The 22874-nt window shown below is 42.8% G+C and overlaps 1 protein-coding gene across 2 annotated transcripts in view; it reads right to left on the bottom strand.

The window, feature by feature from the left end:
* LOC126267256 (uncharacterized) overlaps positions 1–22874 on the bottom strand; it is a 250102-nt gene that overhangs the window by 176195 nt on the left and 51033 nt on the right. For both annotated transcript variants that reach the window (XM_049972306.1, XM_049972317.1), the window contains exon 2: positions 7763–7942. In XM_049972306.1, coding sequence (XP_049828263.1) covers positions 7763–7942 — 180 coding nt within the window. The remainder of the gene's footprint in view (positions 1–7762; positions 7943–22874) is intronic.

The raw sequence follows: 22874 nt of genomic DNA on the forward strand, positions 1-22874 counted from the left end.
AAGCACGAAATATTAGTCTTTGAACTGTTCTAAAATCATCAACAAGACAAATTTCTGTGGATCTCTACCCGAAATAAAATACGGTAACTGTCACAGTAAAATAATTTCCGAGATACTACGAATATTTAAAAAATTATAAATGAAGAAAGATTGCCGACAGAATCTTAACATCAATTCTGGTAATGGAGACTGAAGAACGTGTGTCAAATTAGTACTACTGCTTCTACAGTGCGAAGACAGTACTTACGAAGCCTAATACTATGCCGCCGCTGGCACACTAACCTTACAGCAGCCGCCCCGTATTACAGCATTTTACTTTCTAAGAGCGGGTATTCATCACGCCAAGAGAAGGGTACCACATCACTTTTTACATCAGCATTGCCAGTCACCAAGTTTCGAAACATCCTTAAGTTGATATGCGGCTGAAGAGGAAGGGACCAGGTAAGTGACTTTCGTAACTCGTTCGTTAGCCTCTGTACATAATGGTTTCGTAAGTCAGAGCGCTTAACGCCTATGAAAGGAAGGATGGCTTTTTTTCTTCACTGAAGTGAGGAAACTATTATTGCATCAGTTGCTACACGACCACATTTGTAAGAGTACATCTATCTGTATCAAATATATATGTTAAGAATGACACTCTGTTTCATAGTAAAACATTCAGCCGACTACCGAATACCTCCTCAAATGTAATTTCATCGTTATAGAAGACTTTACGAAGAACGGACAGACACCCATTAGATTTCTCGCCGCGCAGTCCGGAACCGTGCGACTGCTACGGTCGCAGGTTCGAATCCTGCCTCGGGCATGGATGTGTGTGATGTCCTTAGGTTAGTTAGGTTTAAGTAGTTCTAAGTTCTAGGGGACTGATGACCGCAGCAGTTGAGTCCCATAGTGCTCAGAGCCATTTGAACCATTTTGAACCCATTAGATCAAACATTGGATGAAACGTGGTAATTTCTATAAGGAAGGCAATTGTCGGTGTGAAGATAATGATTATTTAAAGTAAACAAATACTTTGATTGCTGCCACGAGCTATTTTTTGTATTTTCTTTTCCAGTCGGGTTAAGCTAACAGTACTACACACACACACACACACACACACACACACACACACACACAGGAACTTACATCGCAGTGAGACGATATTTCCTTTCTTACGTGACAAACTACTATAGTGAAACTCTTACCGGACTTAAAAGAGAAAGAGAAGCGTATTCAGACTGACTTTTGTAGAAATTCATAAGAATCTACAGTGAGGAGAGCTGAATGGTGATTAATTAAACTCTCGGTGGAAGAGTAGTAGGGTCGCGTCAAGGTAATGCAGTAGGCTCGTCTTCGCCATTAGAAACCAGCAGTGTAACCATGAAGCATCGTGACACATCCGAAATGCCAAGGTACATCTCTGCAGGAAGTGTGAGCAACTCCAAGGTTGTTTTACAGGTCGTAAATCTATTGCACCCTGACACAGATAATTATGCTCATGAACAGAAATAAGGAAAAGCTTGCGAATCCACAGTCGTGTTTCAAACTGTAAGTGTGTGATCAATATTCATTGTATATCAGCAGCCATGGGAATTAGACTTTCTACCATGGAAAAGAACAGATTCAATTCATAAGAACTTCCGCAGACGTAGTTGTGACCAATATTTTAAGAAGGACACGCCCTCACGACGTTGTGAGTAGTAGAATATTGTATACTGCGAAAAATCAAAGTATGACAGGACGCTACATGCCGTAAAACCTTTGACATGGCCGCAGTAGCTACGTGGTATAAAAATGCGTTATTCTTATTGCCATGTGGATGCCTGACGGATAGCGTACGACTTTTTAAGATAATTTTTCGGCCCATTTACTTTTACAATTTTAAACATCTTAAAATCTGACGACATTAAAATCTACAAGCTGCGAAAGAGCAAACTTCCATCTTCAGACACACACAGTCACAAGGGTCAGACCTCATCGAATGTAGGTCCATGCGTGGATTCCCTAAGTTGACACGCGGGAAGTCAACCCGGGTCCAGTAACAATATTTACTGCTGAGCAAGGAAACTGCGCTGTATGGCTACGAAAGGATATTGTCCGAAAAGAACACAGCCAAGGGAGGTAAACGAAGATCGTTCTGCTTGTTTCTTTTTATTTGTTTAATTTATGAGCCGATTTAACGAATCCTTCGATCAATGAAAATTAAAACATTGCCGGACGGTGATCCACCCTGAAGCCTTATGCTCACCAGAAAGTTTGAACCTCGTAAGACGAGGATTAATTAGTAGGCGACAACTTGGAGGACATTGGGACCACGAAGAACAGTAGATAGTCAATGTAGAAGATGAGCGAACGAGGAACTGTAAATCCAGATGCAGAGGCTCAGCAACATCGTAAGGAAATTAGCTGTATTCTTCAGATACATCCTTTGAGTATACTAGCGCAGAATGACACATCAGCTGATGAAGCTTATTACGGAAAACAGAGTCAGAATATGCTGCATCGAAGAAGTACTACACGATCTGGAAGAAGTGGGAATACAGAAAACAGGCATTGTAAAACGGCGACTGTCAAGTAAAATAAAAAAAGTCGCTGTATCTTTCTAAGATTTACATCCAGTACGAAAACATCATGGACAGAAGAACGAAAGAGATTGCAATATATGAGAATGGGAGAATAAAGACCAGTAGAAAAAAAAAGTGCACTCAATTGACACTGTGCTCAATGGCAAAAAGGAAAAGAAGAATAGAAAGAGATTTGTACCTTTTTTCTTAGAGGGACTCTGTTTTTTGAGATGAAGTATGCTGCGTCTGCAATGTCTAAAAATGGAAGCTTTCTCGTTCGAAATCTTTCATTCGGATTTTAAGGCGATTAAAATTTTGAGGATGACTTGTTCTCTTGAATCGTTAACTTACAACCACCAACTCGTTTCCGTCTAGCTAAAAGATAAAGTCAAAGCTTTTAGGACATCCCGAACACCCATCTAACGTAATAAAAACTCAGTTCTTTTCACCAAATACGGCCACAAAATTTTCTCCATCCAAAATGTGAATTACCAGAATACCGCGGTACTAGGACAAATGTAGACTCGGTGGCCTAATTTATTGACACACTTTCGTCCGCCGATTTGGGAGGTAACCGATCTCGCTTCCGCAAGGTCGGGCCGTGGGTGTGAATTACCGTAGCACCGCGTAGCGCCGCGTTCACACAGACCAGCCGTGCGGTGACACAGTTCTGCGGCCGGCTCGCGTAGTCACGCAGCGTGCACGCCTACCCTGATCGCGGGCGACGTTCCTCTTCTCCTGGAGTTCTGCTGGAAACGTTTCAAGGCGACAACGGCGGTAGAGGCGCATTCATGCTTGTCACACGTATTAAAATATTCCGGGCTGTTAAGACGCGGTCGAAAGAATTTCTTGAAGAAATTCAACCTTTCGTCTCCATCTGCGGAGAATATCTTCAAGATTTTTTTTTTATTTGTGGAGGGGGGGGGGGGAAGGGAGGGGGCGGCGCAGATGCTTACTTGAAGGTCCTATGTAAACATAGACTGGGTACTGGGTTAAATTTTCGTTTACCCGTGCTCCCGCGAAGAGCGAGATGAGATATCACATGTTTTCAAACCACGAGCACGACACGTAATGCTGTTTATTTAATAAACTGATTTAAAAGTCCAAATTTGAAATTTATATTGTTAAAATTTGGATATGGTTTTGTTACCATTTTAAATTAGCTTAGGAAGATTTTTGTAAGTAATATTTCGTCCGCAGGCATAATATTTTAGTTTCCTGATTTTTTTTTCAATGCGTTTTGTGGCTACAACTCGAATTTCAAGGATTACATCGAAGTTATTTGGGGTTACATCTGCTTCAGTTTAAGACCTACTAATAAATGAACGATATAGTTGTTTTACGCTATGTCTACATCTACGTGACTACTCTACAATTTACACTTCAGTATTTGGCAGAGTGTTCATCCAAGCACTTTCAGACTATTTCTTTACTGCTCCACACCCGAATAGCACATGGGAAAAATTGATATCTACCTCAGATGAGATAAACGCAATAAACAAAGTATTATTAACAGCTTCCTTTATTTGGCCACGAAAGGTTCATTTTTTGTATCTATGAAAACTTCCACATTTACACTTACACTTCAGATTTTGTAGCGTGTTTATGTGTATAATGCATTATAAAAATGACAGATTTTAATCTATGATTCTAGGGTGTACTACGCAAGCAAGAGTCATATTACTGTCGGTTATATATCACGCAGGAACAAAATACAAGAAAATAATTCAATTCAGTGGCAACAAAATTATTCTTACATTTACTGCACATGATTTGCCTTCCTTGTTATGAGTATTCTGGAGGGGGGCGGGGGAGGGACAGGAGCAGGTATAGCATGAGGTGGGACATAGTGGGTGAGAGCGAAATAGAGCTCAGGAAGAGCGTGGAAGTGATGAAGAGGAAGGAGGTTATTCACATATGTAAGGGACAAGTGAAATCTCCTTATTCATTTTTCTGATAAACTGCAGCAGATGTAGCTCCAGAACCCGTCAACCTGTTCTTTGAAAATGGAATTGTAGCTCCGAAACGCGTTGGACTAAAACAGGAAAATAGCATGCTGGGACTGAAGACGGTGTATTACTAACAAAAATATTGCTTTAAGAACGGAGTTTTTCGCGGCTGCACTCTTGATGAATAAAGTGCTTCACAGACTTCATACATATTTGTCTGTCCCGAGTTTTCGAATACCTCCTACGTCGTCGCCGGTAAGGAGATATTTTAGCAGGCCGTTAGCTGCTTCAATTAGTCATGGAGACGTCACTGAGTCATGTGACTTCTATATGCTACCACAGATTACGTCGATGTCTTTGAATGGAGGGCACTGCGAGCGATGCTGATTTCGTTAGACGGTGGATGAGTCAACTGATTTCTCTGTTGCCTTTCAGCGTCGAGTGCCAGTTTCTATGCACCACTAAAGGTGTAGTCACTGTCTCGATCAAAGTTGTTGTTACACTTTCCGATTTCGAAGGCTTTTTTGATGACAGAATCGCAGTAGGTACACTGCCTGAAAAAATGCAGCACCCTCAGGGACAAGGTCATTTTATTGACAAGAGAGGTGACGGGTAATTCATCTTTGCAGGAGTATATGATGACAATCAGAACAAATGAAACACACAGGTCACAATAATGGGTGTCCAAATAGTCGCATCAGTACACAGTAAAATTTTCCCCTGTCTTTCGGCGGTAACGGAGGCGCGTAATCTCGCATGCAGACGTTCTTAGTTCCGAATAGAATCCTTCGACAGACTCTACGAAGCTTCTTGGGCCTTTTTTTGCAATTAAAGAATGAGTCTCGCAGGCCCTGCAGAACTAGGAAGTTCCCGCTTCACCAAGTCCCATACGTGTTCTGCTGGTGAAAGATCTGGTGATCCTGCTGCTCAGGCAGTCGTCGTATATCACCAAGGGACACGTTGCGCCGTAGGAAAAAAGCACATCACCTTCCTGTTGAAGAAATGGCAGTATCAGGATGATAACAGCCTGTACAATGTAGCCTGTACCATTAAGAAACACCAACTGTTACCGTGAGATGTAATTGATGGCCCCCCACACCTTGAAACCTCGCTGGGGTGAGACCTGCCTATCGTGTTCGAGTGCACTCCGGAATAGGCAGCTCGCCAGATGTGCGTCATACACATGTACGTCCATCACTCGCATACAGACATGATTTACTTTTATCACCGAAAACAACCGAGCGCCATTCCTCTCTCGAGTCAACTCTCTCACGACACCAGAGTAGCCGTGCTCGGCGATGTCGTGACGTCATTGGCAGCCTGGCGAGAGGCACAGAGGTTCTCAAAGCTGTTACGTGCAGACAGTTCCCAATGCTGCGTGATGACACAGGAGGTGCGACATGTGTCCGGATTTCGTCCCCGGATGATGTTCAGTCGGCCACCGTTGCTACCACAGTGCGTCGACCTTGGCGTGCGCCTGTACTGCGCGGACATCCAGAACCCCGTCTACTGGTGTGGGAACGATCCACAGGCCACTGATGACAGCGACACACCACTGAATCATTGTTCCCAGTATGTGCACATCCACCCAGCTTGTTGCAGCCCCATAATGCGACCCTCTTCAAATGGCTGAAGTATGTAATCGTCGGTGGGGCATGGTAGTTCCCTAGAATGAATTTTAGAAACACTATTCTCCTCTAAACTACGCGCAGTTACTGCCTGCAGAGTAAAAATAGAGGGTGTATAGGCAGGCCTGTTGAGCAGCACCTGGTCGCCGATGACCGTGACATTTGAATCGTAACATTACAACCTCTCATTTTGCACATATTGTACGTGGTGCCACTGAAGACAGTCCTCGAGGCTGTTGCATCTTTTTCTGGCAGTATGGATGCAAGGCATAATATTTCCATTTCATCAGGCATAATTTACAAAAATCTTGTGAATTTGATAGCACTTACAGTGTTCAGTCAACACAAGCGATCTCAGAACGCTGCACAGAACACCAGCGTCACATTAAATATCGCAATTTCGACAGACCTCTTGTTGGCGAACACAGCCTCAAGAAGAAACACAGGATTAAGTTTGATGAAACGGAAATATTACGCCATGTACCTATCTACTGTGATTCTGTCGTTACAGAAGCCATTGACATCAGAGTGTGTAACAATAACTTTAACCGTTACACTAGCTACAACCTTTGCGGCACATGGAAACATTTGCTTGATGTGTGTCGTCCACCACCTAAGGAAATCAGTACGGCTACCATCGCCGGCCGGAGTGGCCGAGCGGTTCTAGGCTCTTCAGTCCGGAACCGCGCGACCGCTACGGTCGCAGGTTCGAATCCTGCCTCGGGCATGGATGTGTGTGATGTCCCTATGTTAGTTAGGTTTAAGTAGTTCTAAGTTCTAGGGGACTGATGACCTCAGATGTCCCATAGCGCTCAGAGCCATTTGAACCATTTTTGAACGGCTACCATCACTGGCATCAACGTAATCTCTGTAGCATACAGAAGCTCCATGGTGCCGTGACGTCTCCATGACGTAATTCGACCAACTCCAGCTCCTAACGTTTATTGGAATACCTGCTGTCGATGACGTCGAAAGCTCGAGACTGATAAATGTGACGTGACAACAACTCGACGAAGGGTTTACTCAAAAATATCTCCAAGCTATGAATTAAATTCGCGGACAGGTCTTGACGAAATGACTGTTAATAAGGTCTTTTATGTTACTCCTTGTGTATCGGGCTGGGCCGGGAGGCACAGAGGCGTTCGGCCATCGTTAGGTGCTGGCGTTCAGTTTACTATTCACTCCATAATCGTAATGTTACTGTGTAATTAATTGTCTTCAATTTATGTGATTTTTGTTCTATTAGTAATGTAGTTCCCCCGACATAATTGTAATGTAATAACTGATATAATTTGTTTCCACATTGTAAGTTCCAAACGTTTATTGTGATTGGTATTAATCTTATCTGTTCTTTGTAAAATGTATCTGGCAGATCGAACGAGAAATAAATCTAGGTTACTCGAAACTTTCTTCTTAAATACTTGTTATGTGATTACTATCGATGTCTTAGGCTGTTCGAATTATGTGTCACAAATATTTAGTAATATTTACGCATTAATCGTGAAAGCCCCCTCAACGTATTGCTGTAACGTATTTTGTAATTTGGAGTGTCGTAGAGAGTGATGATGACAGCAAGCGCCGGACGCCAAACAGGATACTGCAGAGGCAGCAGCAGTGGTGGCAGCAGGAAGGTACTCACCACAGAAAGGGATGCCCTCGGGTTGCCAGGCGCCGGCCTCGCTGCAGACGCGCCGCGCCGGGCCCAGCAGCTCGAAGCCGCGCTCGCACGAGTAGGTGGCGACGGTGCCCGCGGTCAGCGCCGCGTCCGAGAAGAAGACCGACGAGTGCGCCGGCGCGCCGGGGAACCGGCACCCCACCCCTGCACACAACGCACAGTCTCACCAGGGGATGCGGGGCTGCGCTTGCCGTGGCGTATCACGTCCACCACACAGGACGAAGCCGCAGTTGCTTCCACATCGACAGCGAATAAATTAGAAAGCAATAAACACAGGTGAGAGGAGCAAAACTAGAAAGACAAGAGCCTTTATTATACACAGCAACAACAACACCCTTCACGTCCTTTCCACCGCTGTACACACATCTCCGCGTTACTGGATAAGCTAAGTCCACTGACTTTGTGGACCACGATACAGAATGTGCCAAAAGAATCACCCCATTTTTTAAAAAAATGGTAATTGTTATCTGAGTGAACAACGTACTGTTGGAAAGAGCAAAGTCTCGAGTTTTACAGGGCTTCCACTATGTAGCAGCAATGTGCGTTCACTACAGCTCTAGTTTTTGGTGCCGGGACAACAGAAAGCGTTTTGTGTATTACGTTTTGCGCTTTGCTGGTCAGTAATAACTGTTCAGCGAGACATTCGTGCTAGGTATATACTAAGATGGTATCTGTTCTTTCGGACATGTCCGAAAGAACAGATACCATCTTCGTATATATGTAGTGAAGGCTCAGCGGCCACTTGACCATATTCTTCTTCTTCTGTGCGAATGCACAAACAGTGCCCGAACTCTTACGGTAATCGGCAACGCGCCACGAGTAATGAGTATAATGGGCGGTGGCACTACCAATGTAGTGCGGGACAATACGTTGAGAATGTGGGTTTCGCGGGAGGCGTGCCAGAGATAAATCCCTGCAGTCGCGGTATCTTCTGTGCCCTCGGTGGCTCAGATGGATAGAGCGTCTGCCATGTAAGCAGGAGATGGCGGTTTCGAGTCCCGGTCGGGGCACACATTTTCATCTGTCGCCGTTGACGTATGTCGACGGCTGTAAGCAGCTAAGGGTGTTCATTTTATTGTAAATTCGTACTAGATATGGTGTGCATCCTCCTACACCACAGAGCGTTAGATGAGGCACTAACAATTCCGAGAAACAGGTTGTTTCTGTAAAGGCAAATCATCCGTCATAGTTTTACGAGGAGTCAGCAGAAATCCGTTCGCCGTGCAGCTCGACAGCTCAACATGACCCCGATGTCCCTCTGGCGTGTGTTTCGTCGACGTTTACGCATGAAACCATACATAATTCAGCTACTGAAGCTCTTCGTGAAGGTTACGAACAACAACGTGTCAAATTCTGTAATTTCGTTCTTGGCGATATGGAGGATGATAGTTGTGTTCCACTCTTAGTGTCTAGTGGCGAGGCAACATTCCATTTAAATGGAAAGGTGAACTGCCATAATGTGAGAATATGGGTTACGGAACAACCACGTGAAGTTGTATAATATGAGAGGGACTCTCCAAAATTTAATGCGTTTTGTGCAGTTTCACGGGAAAAAGTCTATTTTTCTTTGCCGAGAACAGTGTTGCAGGAAGCACATATCTCGATATGCTTGCGAACTTCGCTTTCCCACGGCTGGAGACTGATTCGAACGACTTCATTTAGCAACAGAATGGGGCACCACCACACTGGAATCTGGAAGTGCGTTAATTTTTAAATCAAAGGATTACTGAACGATGGATCGGTCGCACCGGACCAAATGATTCAGCCTTGCGTTACTGGCCTCCAAGATCACCGGAAGTTTATAAGAGACCCTGTTTTTGTGCCTTCATTACCAACAACAATGAAAGGACTGTGACATCGCATAACAGCAGTTGTGGAAGGTGTAACTCAAGACATGCCCGATGCAGTGTGGGAACAAACTGAATACTGCATTGACATATGCCGTGCATCTCAAGGAGTCCATATTAAACACTGATGAAAAGGTAAGAAAAATACTCTATCAGTTTCCCATTCATGCAATAACAAAATTCATTGTGTATGTTTGTTTGTTTCAGAAATATAGACGTGTCAAATCGGACGATTCTTTTTTATACTTCCTGTATATTAGTAGCAAGTGATGAGATAAGAAAAAAATCAGACCTCACACTGATACAAGAAGTATCAATAGATGAAATTCACTGTTTTATATGACTGGAGTGTTTTCTTCAGGTGCGCTCATTGGTTAATATCCTTAACTGGCATGGTCAAACACTACCCATGTTAACGGACCACAAACATTATAGATCTGGAAAATGTTTGTGACTGTCTACGGGCTGTAGATGTGGCTACCTGTGAAATTTTCGCAGATAAGTACGTTGCAGCCAGTAAAGTAATCCAAATGACTATTACGTCGAATATCCAAGTATCAGGCGTGCATCCTGTACAGACTATTTGAGAAGATGTGAAGAGAAATATAATGACAGAAATCAAAATGCGCGTACTACCATCTGAACATGTTAACCTATTAGCCATATCAACGTTTCTCGATTCTAGTATTATGAAAATACACTTTCAACAAGCTTCAGCGTCATCGAAGGTAATAACAACCACAAAGGATATCCCTGCAGCTGACAGAACGACAGTCAGTGAGGATGGGCAACACATTGTTACAGTACAGAAAAACAGAGAAACCAGGTCTGATTTACGAAGCGAACATTACGCAAGAACACAGGAAAAGATTAACTTGCAGACTAGAGAGTAAACGGACCTACCATCACGGTTCAGTTATTATCCAAAACATTGCCTTCTACGAGATCTTCTCGTAAGTCTTACAGAAGATCCATTACAAGTATGGAACCACAATATCAGAACTACATATCCTTAGCCACAACAAATTGTACTTAATATTTGTGCTGTGTGGACTGAAGGGACTTTCCTCAAAAATATTATTTGTAGTTTGCATACAAAATAGTGTGGGATATGTAATGTTAATTACTATTGTATTTTCTTGGAGCTGTGGTACGTCTAACGCAAGTAAGTGAAATGCAGTTTGCATTGTGCCATACGCGTTTCGCTTACTTCCGCTTCTGAGGCATGCTCCGTGGCGACTTGCTATCTTATTAGTCCACGTGTACCATCCTGGAGCTGTACTCAGCTGGTCTGCGTACACAAGGATGTTCGATTTTAGGTAACACTGCCTGCAGTAAATACACCAAACGAAAACACAGTGAACTGTGGAAGAGAGGTGTCCAGTTTAAATGTGCCCGCAAAACACCGGAAATCGGACGTCCAGGTGGACGCAGACCGACTAAGTACAACACCAGGACGGTACATATGGATTAATAAGATCACAAATCGCCAGTGAAGATGCCGCACTCATAAAAGGAAGTGAAACGCATGTAACACAGTGCAAACAGCATTTCATTTACTTGCGTTAGTCGAACTGTCCGCCCCCGGTAGCTGAGTGATGCCTGCATGGTAGCTCAGCGTGTTCGGTCAGAGGGTTGCGTACTCTCTGTAATAAAAAGAAAACTGAGTAAAGGAATCAACGGTCAACTTGAACGGATGTCTTGCGACGTCTGCCCAGATCAAACGCAACGAACAATACCGAACAAAATGAAAAAAAAAGTGGTCAGCGCGACAGAATGTCAATCCTAAGGGCCCGGGTTCGATTCCCGGCTGGGTCGGAGATTTTCTCCGCTCAGGGACTGGGTCTTGTGTTGTTCTAATTATCTTCATTTCATCCCCATTAACGCGCAACCCGCCGAAGTGGCGTCAAATCGCAAGACTTGCACCAGGCGAACGGTCTATCCGACGGGAGGCCCTAGTCACACGACATTTATATTAGCCAATAACTGCACCCTAAGAATAATATTTTGTCTACCTTCAGCAACTGTAGTATTATATAGTGAAATAGTAAGCGACCACTTGAATATAAGAAATTTAAATTCTCGACCGGTTTCGGGCATTTAGTGCCCGTCTTCAGAATGTTATGCCTATCGCATTATCTGCGATTGTCAATACTTATTGCTCCTGCATGTATTTTTAGGACCACGGCATTGTGCTGTGTGCAGTTTATTATTGGCATTCGCCTTCTGGAGACGGGCACCAAGCGCCCGAAACCGGCCAAGAAATTAAATTTCTTATATGGAACTGGTTGCTTATTATTTCATTTACATGCTAAGATAGGAGTAATTAAGGACGAAGGAAAAATGACGACAATTTATTGATTAATGAAGATGATATTAGTGGTATTTGTATGCCGCTTATTACACCTTTCTATAAATCTTTCTATAAATTCATAATTTAACCTCGAGATTATGGTGCCGAATATTATTGGTCGTCAATGTTTCGACGTCGATGATGAAATCGAAATCAGCATCAATGATTTACCCACATAGCACATCTTTAGTCTGAAGTACAAATGTAGGTGTTTTGTACAACATTTGCCTCTTTGTGGCGAAGTGTTGGTGTGAGAAGCCAGTGTAGCCTGAAGGTCTGTCGCAGGGTGTGGGCTCTCCACGCAACTCTCCGCTGTTGCTGTCGTGCTGTAAAGTAGGAAGCGGCGTGGTTCCTGCCGTGTCAACGGCGGACGCCGGGCCTCGCTGGCGAAACAGCCGACGCGGTCCACCGCGCCGTGCGCTGCATGGGGTCGCTTTCGTAAGGCGCGCGCACGAGAAAACGGATCAAGGAGTGACAAAAACACCAATTGTGTGTCGCTTCCTCAGTGGCAATCGGGGTTGTGCTGCGAAACGGGCTGGCCTTCACGGAAATTGGCCGTGCTACCGTTACTTGAAGGACCACTGCTCGGGGTGAAATATACACTAACCTCAAGGAATAAACGTAACCGTTACTCGAAATATTTTTTGCAAATTTGAATTCTGGAGGTGTCTAACGACTATTGTCTTAAAGATTTGGAGCAGCTTACTTCGTCCCTTCCCTTATTCTCTATATTTATACATAAATTGAAGTCGCCTCCTCCGCACCTCTGTATGTGCATGTTAGGCTGAGGACCTGTTGTAGGGATTTTGATCATGTTTTGAATGATAAATACAAAGATTTACGAGCGATATTCTTGAATACGGATTATAAATATTTTGTACAAATTGTCTTCATTACGATGAATTAAAGTAATGAAAACGATGCCATTGTCATCTACCAAACAGCATCTTTTAACTCGAGAGAGAGCAGCAGTGCTTCGAGAATATAGCAAGCGGGATCAAAGTCACCTGTAACGTAGTGGTGCTGCTGTCGTACCCGGCGCGGTAGCTCAGCGTGTCCAGTCCAGGGATGGACAGCCTCGGTAATTAAAAAAAAGGAAACTAAGTGTAATATTCAACAATGAATCTGAAGAGGTGTCATGTGATGTCCGGTCAGACCAAATGCTGAGGACAATGATGAACAAACTGAAGGGAAAAGAAAAAAGTGGTGCAGTGGGATATAATCCTGGATGCCTCACTTTTTTTTTCACTCTGCTCTTCAATTTAACATTCATCCCTCATTGATTTCGAAATACGATGACAGTTTTAGACTGCCGATTTCTGCTTCCCTCAGATTGCCAATCGCAATTCACGCTCTTAATTCACTGCAAACTCCTCGAACAAAGGGTAGTGAGTTACTCCGCTTTGAAGTATTGTAATAAATGTGAGCAATAACGAAAAGATAACCATCTCACCGTCAGTCAGTTATGTGAGACTCACAATTTGAAATGATCAAATATTTTTAACCAGTAGTTTCTGGCTACAGATACTTAACGCTACCCGTGTGAAGCGGACTGAGTGGCTAGTTGCATATAATATTAGCAACCTTTTGATCTGGTAAGACATTGAGTAATTTCTAAGACTGGAGTAGGAAGTTTCAGTATTAAAAAGGTAAAGGAAATAAGGGTCGAATGGTACAAATACCGTCTAATTCTGAAAATTAGCCACATCATTTAAATGTAGTATGTTAAATTAGAGGCAAATGTGTTCCACGTATAATACTCAGTTTTACTTTAATTTTTGATTAAGGAAATATCGTATAACAGCCTTATTACGGACAAAAGGGAGAACGCACGCTAGTTCCTGTGTAGCCACACTGGTACTTGACTGTAGCGATATAAAAGAGACAAGTTCGAAACCTAATAGTGCAAGAAAGGTTCATTAGAAGTATATACTAAGCGAAGAGACGAGAGACAGTGGCGTACAATTTCTGACCATCAAACTATACGTGACTGTCCTCTGTTAGATCCCAAATCATTTCGAAGTTCCTCCGAGGATGAACGCATCAGTCATTATTGATGTTGACGCATACCCCAGTTGGGCCCATGCTTCTGTTAGAGATGGGTAGGAGTGTAAATTCAGCTTCTACTATATTACATTACAGACTCATCACTCATTAAGGACTCATCTCCAACTACATAAATACAGTATCACACAGCACAAGTCATCATCATACAATGAACTTCGTATCTGATACTTTATCCGTAGTTCAGACGGGTACTTTCTTTCACTGTTGCTTGGGATCATAAGCGACGGATGCATAGTTAAGAGTGACTTCGGCTTTTAGGGAAAAAATCATCGACTTTAAATGGGTCGTGGCCTGTATGAAATGACTTAATAAGCAAACCGCTTTTCCGCGGAATCAGTTATTTCATACTGCCAAAATTCCGCTGACCATTCTTCCAAAAGTCTTTGTGGTTTTGCCAAATGAAGTGCCACCCGTTTGACCGGGCGCCAGACCGAACTTGACGCGAAAAAGCGCGGATTTTCAGGTGAATATTTATATCATTTGTATCAACTAGGCGCTATGGTCTGGAACCGCGCGACCGCTACGGTCGCAGGTTCGAATCCTGCCTCGGGCATGGATTAGATTAGATTAGATTAATACTTGTTCCATAGATCATGAATACGACACTTCGTAATGATGTGGAACGTGTCAGGTTAATAAAAGATGTCTGTACAAGAAATTACATTACACAAAATATTGCATGACACTAATGATTAAGTTTTTTTTTTTTTTTTTTTTACTTACTTTATATCTAAAAATTCAGCCAATGAGTAGAAGGAGTTGTCATCTAGAAATTCTTTTAATTTATTTTTAAATGTTAGTTGGCTATCTGTCAGGCTTTTGATGCTGTTTGGTAGGTGCCCAAAGACTTTTGTGGCAGCATAATTTACCCCTTTCTGTGCCAAAGTCAGATTTAACCCTGCATAGTGAAGATCATCCTTTCTCTTGGTGTTATAGGTATGCACACTGCTATTACTTTTGAATTGGGTTGGATTATTATCAACAAATTTCATAAGGGAATATATATACTGTGAGGTTACTGTGAGGATCCCTAGATCCTTAAATAGATGTCTGCAGGATGACCGTGGGTGGGCTCCAGCAATTATTCTGATTACACGTTTTTGTGCAATGAATACTTTTCTACTCAACGATGAATTACCCCAGAATATGATGCCATACGAAAGCAGTGAATGAAAGTAGGCATAGTAAGCTAATTTACTGAGATTCTTATCACCAAAATTTGCAATAACCCTAATAGCATACGTAGCTGAACTCAGACGTTTCAGCAGACCATCAATGTGTTGCTTCCAGTTTAACCTCTCATCAATGGACACACCTAAAAATTTTGAAAATTCTACCTTAGCTACAGACTTCTGTTCAAATTCTATATTTATTACTGGAGTTGTGCCATTTACTGTACGGAATTGTATATACTGTGTTTTATCAAAATTTAAAGATAGTCCGTTTGCTGAGAACCACTTAATAATTTTGTGAAAAACATCATTTACAATTACATCACTTAGTTCTTGGTTTTTGGATGTTATTACTATACTTGTATCATCAGCAAAAAGAACTAACTTTGCATCTTCATCAATGTGGAATGGTAAGTCATTAATGTATATCAAGAACAGTAAAGGACCTAAGACCGAACCCTGTGGGACCCCGTGCTTGATAGCACCCCAGTTTGAGGAATCAGCTGTTTTAACATTACACGAACCACTTATTTCAACTTTCTGCATTCTTCCAGTTAAGTATGAATTAAACCATTTGTGCACTGCCCCACTCAAACCATAATGATTTAGCTTATCTAAAAGAATTCCATGATTTACACAATCAAAGGCCTTTGAGAGATCACAAAAAATACCAATGGGTGATGTCCGGTTATTCAGAGCATTTAATATTTGATCAGTGATGGATGTGTGTGATGTCCTTAGGTCAGTTAGGTTTAAGTAGTTCTACGTTCTAGGGGACTGATGACCTCAGATGTTAAGTCCCATAGTGCTCAGAGCCATTTGAACCATTTTGTATCAGTTGGTCTCTTAAAAATTCATCCCAGTAAGCTCACACAAAATAATTCCAACACACGTCTTACAATGTAAGAAGTCCTGCCCCTCAGTGTTAATACAAATACTTCTTTTTATTTTGCATTTTTTTGGGTTGGGCCCCGATGCTGTCGCGTGGACAGCCTGTAGCCCTGCACTCAGACATGGCTACGAAGGTGGGCGTTTTCGCGGAGGGTTAAGAATGTGTCTTTACTCTTTAGGAAGTTTTCTAGCAATTCCAAATCTACGATACCTTAGAGTGCAAAACTGTTCAACCAGTTATAGTTTCGCACTTCTTCCGCAATACGCACGATTTATGTGGGTATAGTAAAACAGATTTTATGTATTCATTGGCGTGGATAAGATTTGTAAACAATCAAATGGCTGGTAAACCCCGACCCCTGATTCTGTAAATAATCGACCTCTAATGTATAAAACAACTTCAAAGATTTTGTTACTTTACAAATAAGATAATGTGTTAAGCATTTCACGTTAAGCATGTAAACGAGAAAAAATTTAGAAAAGTGTGAAATTAAGTTTAAAGTTTGTTGGAAATCTCTAACTGCTCTTATTATGAAACACTGGATAAATATAGCCTGAGTAATTTCTGCTTCATTTCAAGCAAACGCTAGTTTCTCGTGCATCTCAATTTTTATGACGTCATATATCCTGAACTATGTGTCGTACAATTATGCAGGCCAACTTTCAGTGCCGGCCGGAGTGGCCGTACTGTTGTAGGCGCTACAGTCTGGAGCCGAGTTACCGCTACGGTCGCAGGTTCGAATCTTGCCTCGGGCATGGATGTGTGTGATGTCCTTAGGTTAGTTAGGTTTCAGTAGTTCTAAGTTCTAGGAGACTGATGACCACAGAAGTTGAGTCGCATAGTGCTCACAGCCATTTGAGCCAACTAACTTTCAGTGATATGTGTGGGCACTGCTTGCAGAATGTCTTAGTAGTAAAGAAGTAATAATTTAAAACTTCTTTCCTGATGCTGAAGTTTTAGTACATCAACAGCGAAAATGTAGTAACCGATACACTTTTTCCCTTTCAACATTTTGTGAGAAGGTATCAGTGAGAGAGAGTTTCGTAAAGGTTTGAAATTATGTGTAAATGTTGTTGGCAATCGTTAAGTGCTGTCATTCTCAATTGCTAGGTGAATATAGTGTGCACAACGACTTCGTTTGTGTGGCCGTCTTACGCAGCAAGCACAGAACTATTTGTTTTGTAAAGAAAATACGTGTTCTTTTGCTGCACTGTATTTTATTTCTCCCAAACACGTTTCACCTTTTTCCACTGTATAATGGTACAGCTACGATAAACTTTTTAATTGTATCATTCGTAGATTATAAAACAGTTCACTTTTCGCTTTTTATGTAAATAAATGATTACTTGCAGATCTTCATGTTTTCAGTTAGTATCTGCGTTTCTTCTCTTGAGTTCACTGCGTATCTCATCCTCACCGTGTATCTTATGCTCAAATTGGTTACGTCTTGAAGTCACAGTTTCCGATCAAATGTCTATATTAGTTACAGAAGACTGATAGCGCATCCTAATAGTAACGGGAAGCGAAATGAAAAGTGTGAAGAGGAAAATTCGAAACACAGAAACATCTTATGTTTCGTAAATAGATCGGTAGTGCGACCTCAGCAGGTGACCAGAAGAGAGGAAACGCAGACACCAACTAAAAACGCGAAGATATGTAAGTACTCACTTATTTACATAAAAAGAGAGACGTGACCTGTTTTGTTGTTGTTGTTGTTGTGGTTTTCAGTCCTGAGACTGGTTTGATGCAGCTCTCCATGCTACTCTATCCTGTGCAAGCTTCTTCATCTCCCAGTACCTACTGCAATCTACGTCCTTCTGAATCTCCTTACTGTATTCATCTCTTGGTCTCCGTCTACGATTTTTACCCTCCACGGTGCCCTCCAATACTAAATTGGTGATCCCTTGATGCCTCAGAACATGTCCTACCAAATGATTCCTTCTTCTGGTCAAGTTGTGCCACAAACTTCTCTTCTCCCCAATCCTATTCAATACTTCCTCATTAGTTATGTGATCTACCCATTTAATCTTCAGCATTCTTCTGTAGCACCACATTTCGAAAGCTTCTATTCTCTTCTTGTCCAAACTATTTATCGTCCATGTTTCACTTCCATACATGGCTACACTCCATACAAATACTTTCAGAAATGACTTCCTGACACTTAAATCTATACTCGATGTTAACAAATTTCTCTTTTTTGAAACGCTTTCCTTGTCATTGCCAGTCTACATTTTATATCCTCTCTACTTCGACCATCATCAGTTATTTTGCTCCATAAATAGCAAAACTCCTTTACTACTTTAAGTGTCTCATTTCCTAATCTAATTCCTTCAGCATCACCCGACTTAATTCGACTACATTCCATTATCCTCGTTTTACTTTTGTTGATGTTCATTTTATATCCTCCTTTCAAGACACTATCCATACCGTTCAACTGCTCTTCCAAGTCCTTTGCTGTCTCTGACAGAATTACGATGTCATCGGCGAACCTCAAAGTTTTTATTTCTTCTCCATGGATTTTAATACCTACTCCAAATTTTTATTTCGTTTCCTTTACTGCTTGCTCAATATACAGATTGAATAACATAGGGGAGAGGCTACAACCCTGTCTCACTCCCTTCCCAACCACTGCTTCCCTTTCATGCCCCTCGACTCTTATAACTGCCATCTGGTTTCTGTACAAATTGTAAATAGCCTTTCGCTCACTGTATTTTACCCCTGCCACCTTCAGAATTTGAAGGAGAGTATTCCAGTCAACATTGTCAAAAGCTTTTTCTAAGTCTACAAATGCTAGAAACGTAGTTTTGCCTTTCCTTAATATTTCTTCTAAGATAAGTCGTAGGGTCAGTATTGCCTCACGTGTTCCAACATTTCTACGGAAGCCAAACTGATCTTCCCCGAGGTCGGCTTCTACTAGTTTTTCCATTCGTCTGTAAAGAATTCGTGTTAGTATTTTGCAGCTGTGACTTATTAAACTGATAGTTCGGTAATTTTCACATCTGTCAACACCTGCTTTCTTCGGGATTGGAATTATTATATTCTCCTGGAAGTCTGAGGGTATTTCGCCTGCCTCATACATCTTGCTCACCAGATGGTAGAGTTTTGTAAGGACTGGCTCTCCCGAGGCCGTCAGTAGTTCCAATGGAATGTTGTCTACTCCGGGGGCCTTGTTTCGACTCAGGTCTTTCAGTGCTCTGTCAAACTCTCTCCCATTTCATCTTCATCTATATCCTCTTTCAATTCCATAATATTGTCCTCAAGTACATCGCCCTTGTATAGACCCTCTATATACTCCTTCCACCTTTCTGCTTTATCGTCTTTGCTTAGAACTGGATTTCCATCTGAGCTCTTGATGTTCATACAAGTGGTTCTCTTATCTCCAAAGGTCTCTTTAATTTTCCTGTAGGCAGTATCTATCTTACCCCTAGTGAGATAAGCCTCTACATCCTTACATTTGTTCTCTTGTCATCGCTGCTTAGCCATTTTGCACTTCCTGTGGATCTCATTTTGAGACGTTTGTATTCCTTTTTGCCTGCTTCATTTACTGCATTTTTTTATTTTCTCCTTTCATCAATTAAATTCAATATTTCTTCTGTCACCCAAGGATTACTACTAGCCCTCGTCTTTTTACGTACTTGATCCTCTGCTGCTTTCACTACTTCACTACTTCATCCCTCAAAGCTACCCATTCTTCTTCTACGGTATTTCTTTCCCCCATTCCTGTCAATTGCTCCCTTATGCTCTCCCTGAAACTCTGTACAACCTCTGGTTCTTTCAGTTTATCCAGGTCCCATCTCCTTAAATTCCCACCTTTTTGCAGTTTCTTCAGTTTTAATCTACAGGTCATAACCATTAGATTGTGGTCAGAGTCCACATCTGCCCCTGGAAATGTCTTACAATTTAAAACCTGGTTCCTAAATCTCTGTCTTACCATTATATAATCTATCTGATACCTTTTAGTATCTCTAGGGTTCTTCCATGTATACAGCCTTCTTTTATTATTCTTGAACCAAGTGTTACCTATGATTAAGTTGTGCTCTGTGCAAAATTCTACCAGGCGGCTTCCTCTTTCATTTCTTTGCCCCAGTCCATATTCACCTACTACGTTTCCTTCTCTCCCTTTCCCTACTACCGAATTCCAGTCACCCATGACTATTAAATTTTCATCTCCCTTCACTATCTGAATAATTTCTGTTATTTGATCATACATTTCTTCAATTTCTTTGTCATCTGCAGAGCTAGTTGGCATATAAACTTGTACTACTGTAGTAGGTGTGGGCTTCGTATCTATCTTTGCCACAATAATGCGTTCACTATGCTGTTAATAGTAGCTTACCCGCATTCCTATTTTCCTATTCATTATTAAACCTACTCCTGCATTACCCCTATTTGATTTTGTGTCTATAACCCTGTAGTCACCTGACCAGAAGTCTTGTTCCTCCTGCCACGGAACTTCACTAATTCCCACTATATCTAACTTTAACCTATCCATTTCCCTTTTTAAATTTTCTAACCTACCTGTCCGATTAAGGGATCTGACATTCCACGCTCCGATCCGTAGAACGCCAGTTTTCTTTCTCCTGATAACGACATCCTCTTGAGTAGTCCCCGCCCGGCGACCCGAATGGGGGACTATTTCACCTCCGGAATATTTTACCCAAGAGGACGCCATCATCATTTAATCATACAGTAAAGCTGCATGCCCTCGGGAAAGACAACGGTCGTAGTTTCCCCTTGCTTTCAGCCGTTCGCAGTACCAGCACAGCAAGGCCGTTTTGGTTAGTGTTACAAGGTCAGATCAGTCAATCATCCAGACTGTTGCCCGTGCAACTACTGAAAAGGCTGCTGCCCCTCTTCAGGAACCACACGTTTGTCTGGCCTCTCAACAGATACCCCTCCGTTGTGGTTGCACCTACGGTACGGCTATCTGTATCTCTGAGGCACGCAAGCCTCCCCACCAACGGCAAGGTCCATAGTTCATGGGGGGAGGTGAAATGTTTTATAATCTATGAATAATACATTTTAAAAAAGTGTATCGTACCTGTATCATTATAGAGCCCACTGCTGATGCCTTGAAGTGAAAAAAGGCGAAAAAGGCATCTCGGAGAAATAAAATACAGTGCGGCAAGAGAAGGTATTTTTTTATTTGTAAAACAATTAGTCTGGGTAATTTGCGCGTATTGAGTTACGCTCCCTCAAGGCATACACACAGTTTCCAACTGTAGTACTTGTCTTACTGTGTTAAACCTGTAACATAAGATTATACCCCTTAATTAGTAGATTATGACAGCATGAAAATGAAATTTTTGTTGCCAGTGACAATCTATAGACAGCAATCTGGGACGGGGACTGCGCATAGTCCACCGGGTTAGCCGTTTAATAATGTCCGTAATACCTGGCTGTGCGGCTGGTCCCGGCGAAGGTTCGAGTCCTCCCTCGGGCGTGGATGTGTGTTTGTCCTTAGGATAATTTAGGTTAAGTAGTGTTTAAGCTTAGGAACTGATGACCTTAGCAGTTAAGTCTCATAAGATTTCACACACATTTGAACATTTTGAATAACCCGCCCCCTCCCTCCCCCCCCCCCCCCTCCTTCTCCTTTTCTGCTCTTACTTATGAAGGTACTAGTTCACTTCATATTGCCGACTAAGTGGGAACATGTGATTGTACTCGTGCACAGTAAACTGACGTTCCGAGATCCCAAAGTTGAACGTGCTAGCAAAATCAGTTCTGGCCTTTTATGTACTTGTAGATAGGGCACTCAAAATCGTGTTGCGTGTTACAGCGGTGGTTGTGAGTCTAGAAGAAGCACGGAACTGGAAGGAGCAGATCGCCTGTCCAGTGTCCGTTTGTCCGACCAACTGCTGGCGGTAGTGGTTTCCTTCGTTCCCCGGCGGGTGTCGCGGAGTCCCTCGCCAGGCGGTGGCCGGCCCGACGCAGCTGCCGAGTAGAGACGGGAGCGGCGGCTCGGCGCTGCGGCCAGGGAGGCGAGACGGTCGGCTGGCCGCGGGGAAAGCGGAAACCGCTCGCCGGCTGCCCGCCTGCCCGCCTGCCTGCCTCTGCGCTGTGCATCCGGCGTCCTTATTCCGCTCTCCGCTATCGCCTCACTTCCGGCTGCACCACTTGCTATCACCTTATCTGACGTTCAACTCGCCCACGTAGCCGAGATGCTAACGCACGCCTGTGCGGTGGCGCCCGACTAAGACGTGAGACGGTTCGAATCCTGGCTGGTGCTCAACGAAATCTTCACTGCCAGGATTTGGTCGGCAGTCTGGAGCCGAGTTACCGCTACGGTCGCAGGTTCGAATCCTGCCTCGGGCATGGATGTGTGTGATGTCCTTAGACATCTCTAGAGAGGTGGTAGCCTCAAACTAGTGTTTTCGGCAGTGCCTTGGAATAAATTACAAGCCACTTCGCAGTGACTCATGAGTTGTGAGCGTGGTGGTGATTCGTTTGTCGCATGCGGACGTTAAGCCCGGCGGTTCCCTTCGTGCTATTCCAGAGGACTAGCCTTTGTGCCGGAACCGGGTCTCACACTCTGCCTGCTCTGATCATCGTCATACGACACAAATACAACACTACACTATACACGCTCCCGTCACACTCACCTGTGCTACAAAGACACATACGACACAATTCTGACATATCCGCGAGAAAAGCAGCCATTGTAAGTGGAGGAACACGCGAGAGACGGCTAACCCCAGCCAGTAATGCCATGTGACGTTCACATTCCCGTCTTTAGTTTCTT

Source organism: Schistocerca gregaria, chromosome 1 (assembly GCF_023897955.1).
Source record: "Schistocerca gregaria isolate iqSchGreg1 chromosome 1, iqSchGreg1.2, whole genome shotgun sequence".
Classification (NCBI taxonomy): domain Eukaryota; kingdom Metazoa; phylum Arthropoda; class Insecta; order Orthoptera; family Acrididae; genus Schistocerca; species Schistocerca gregaria.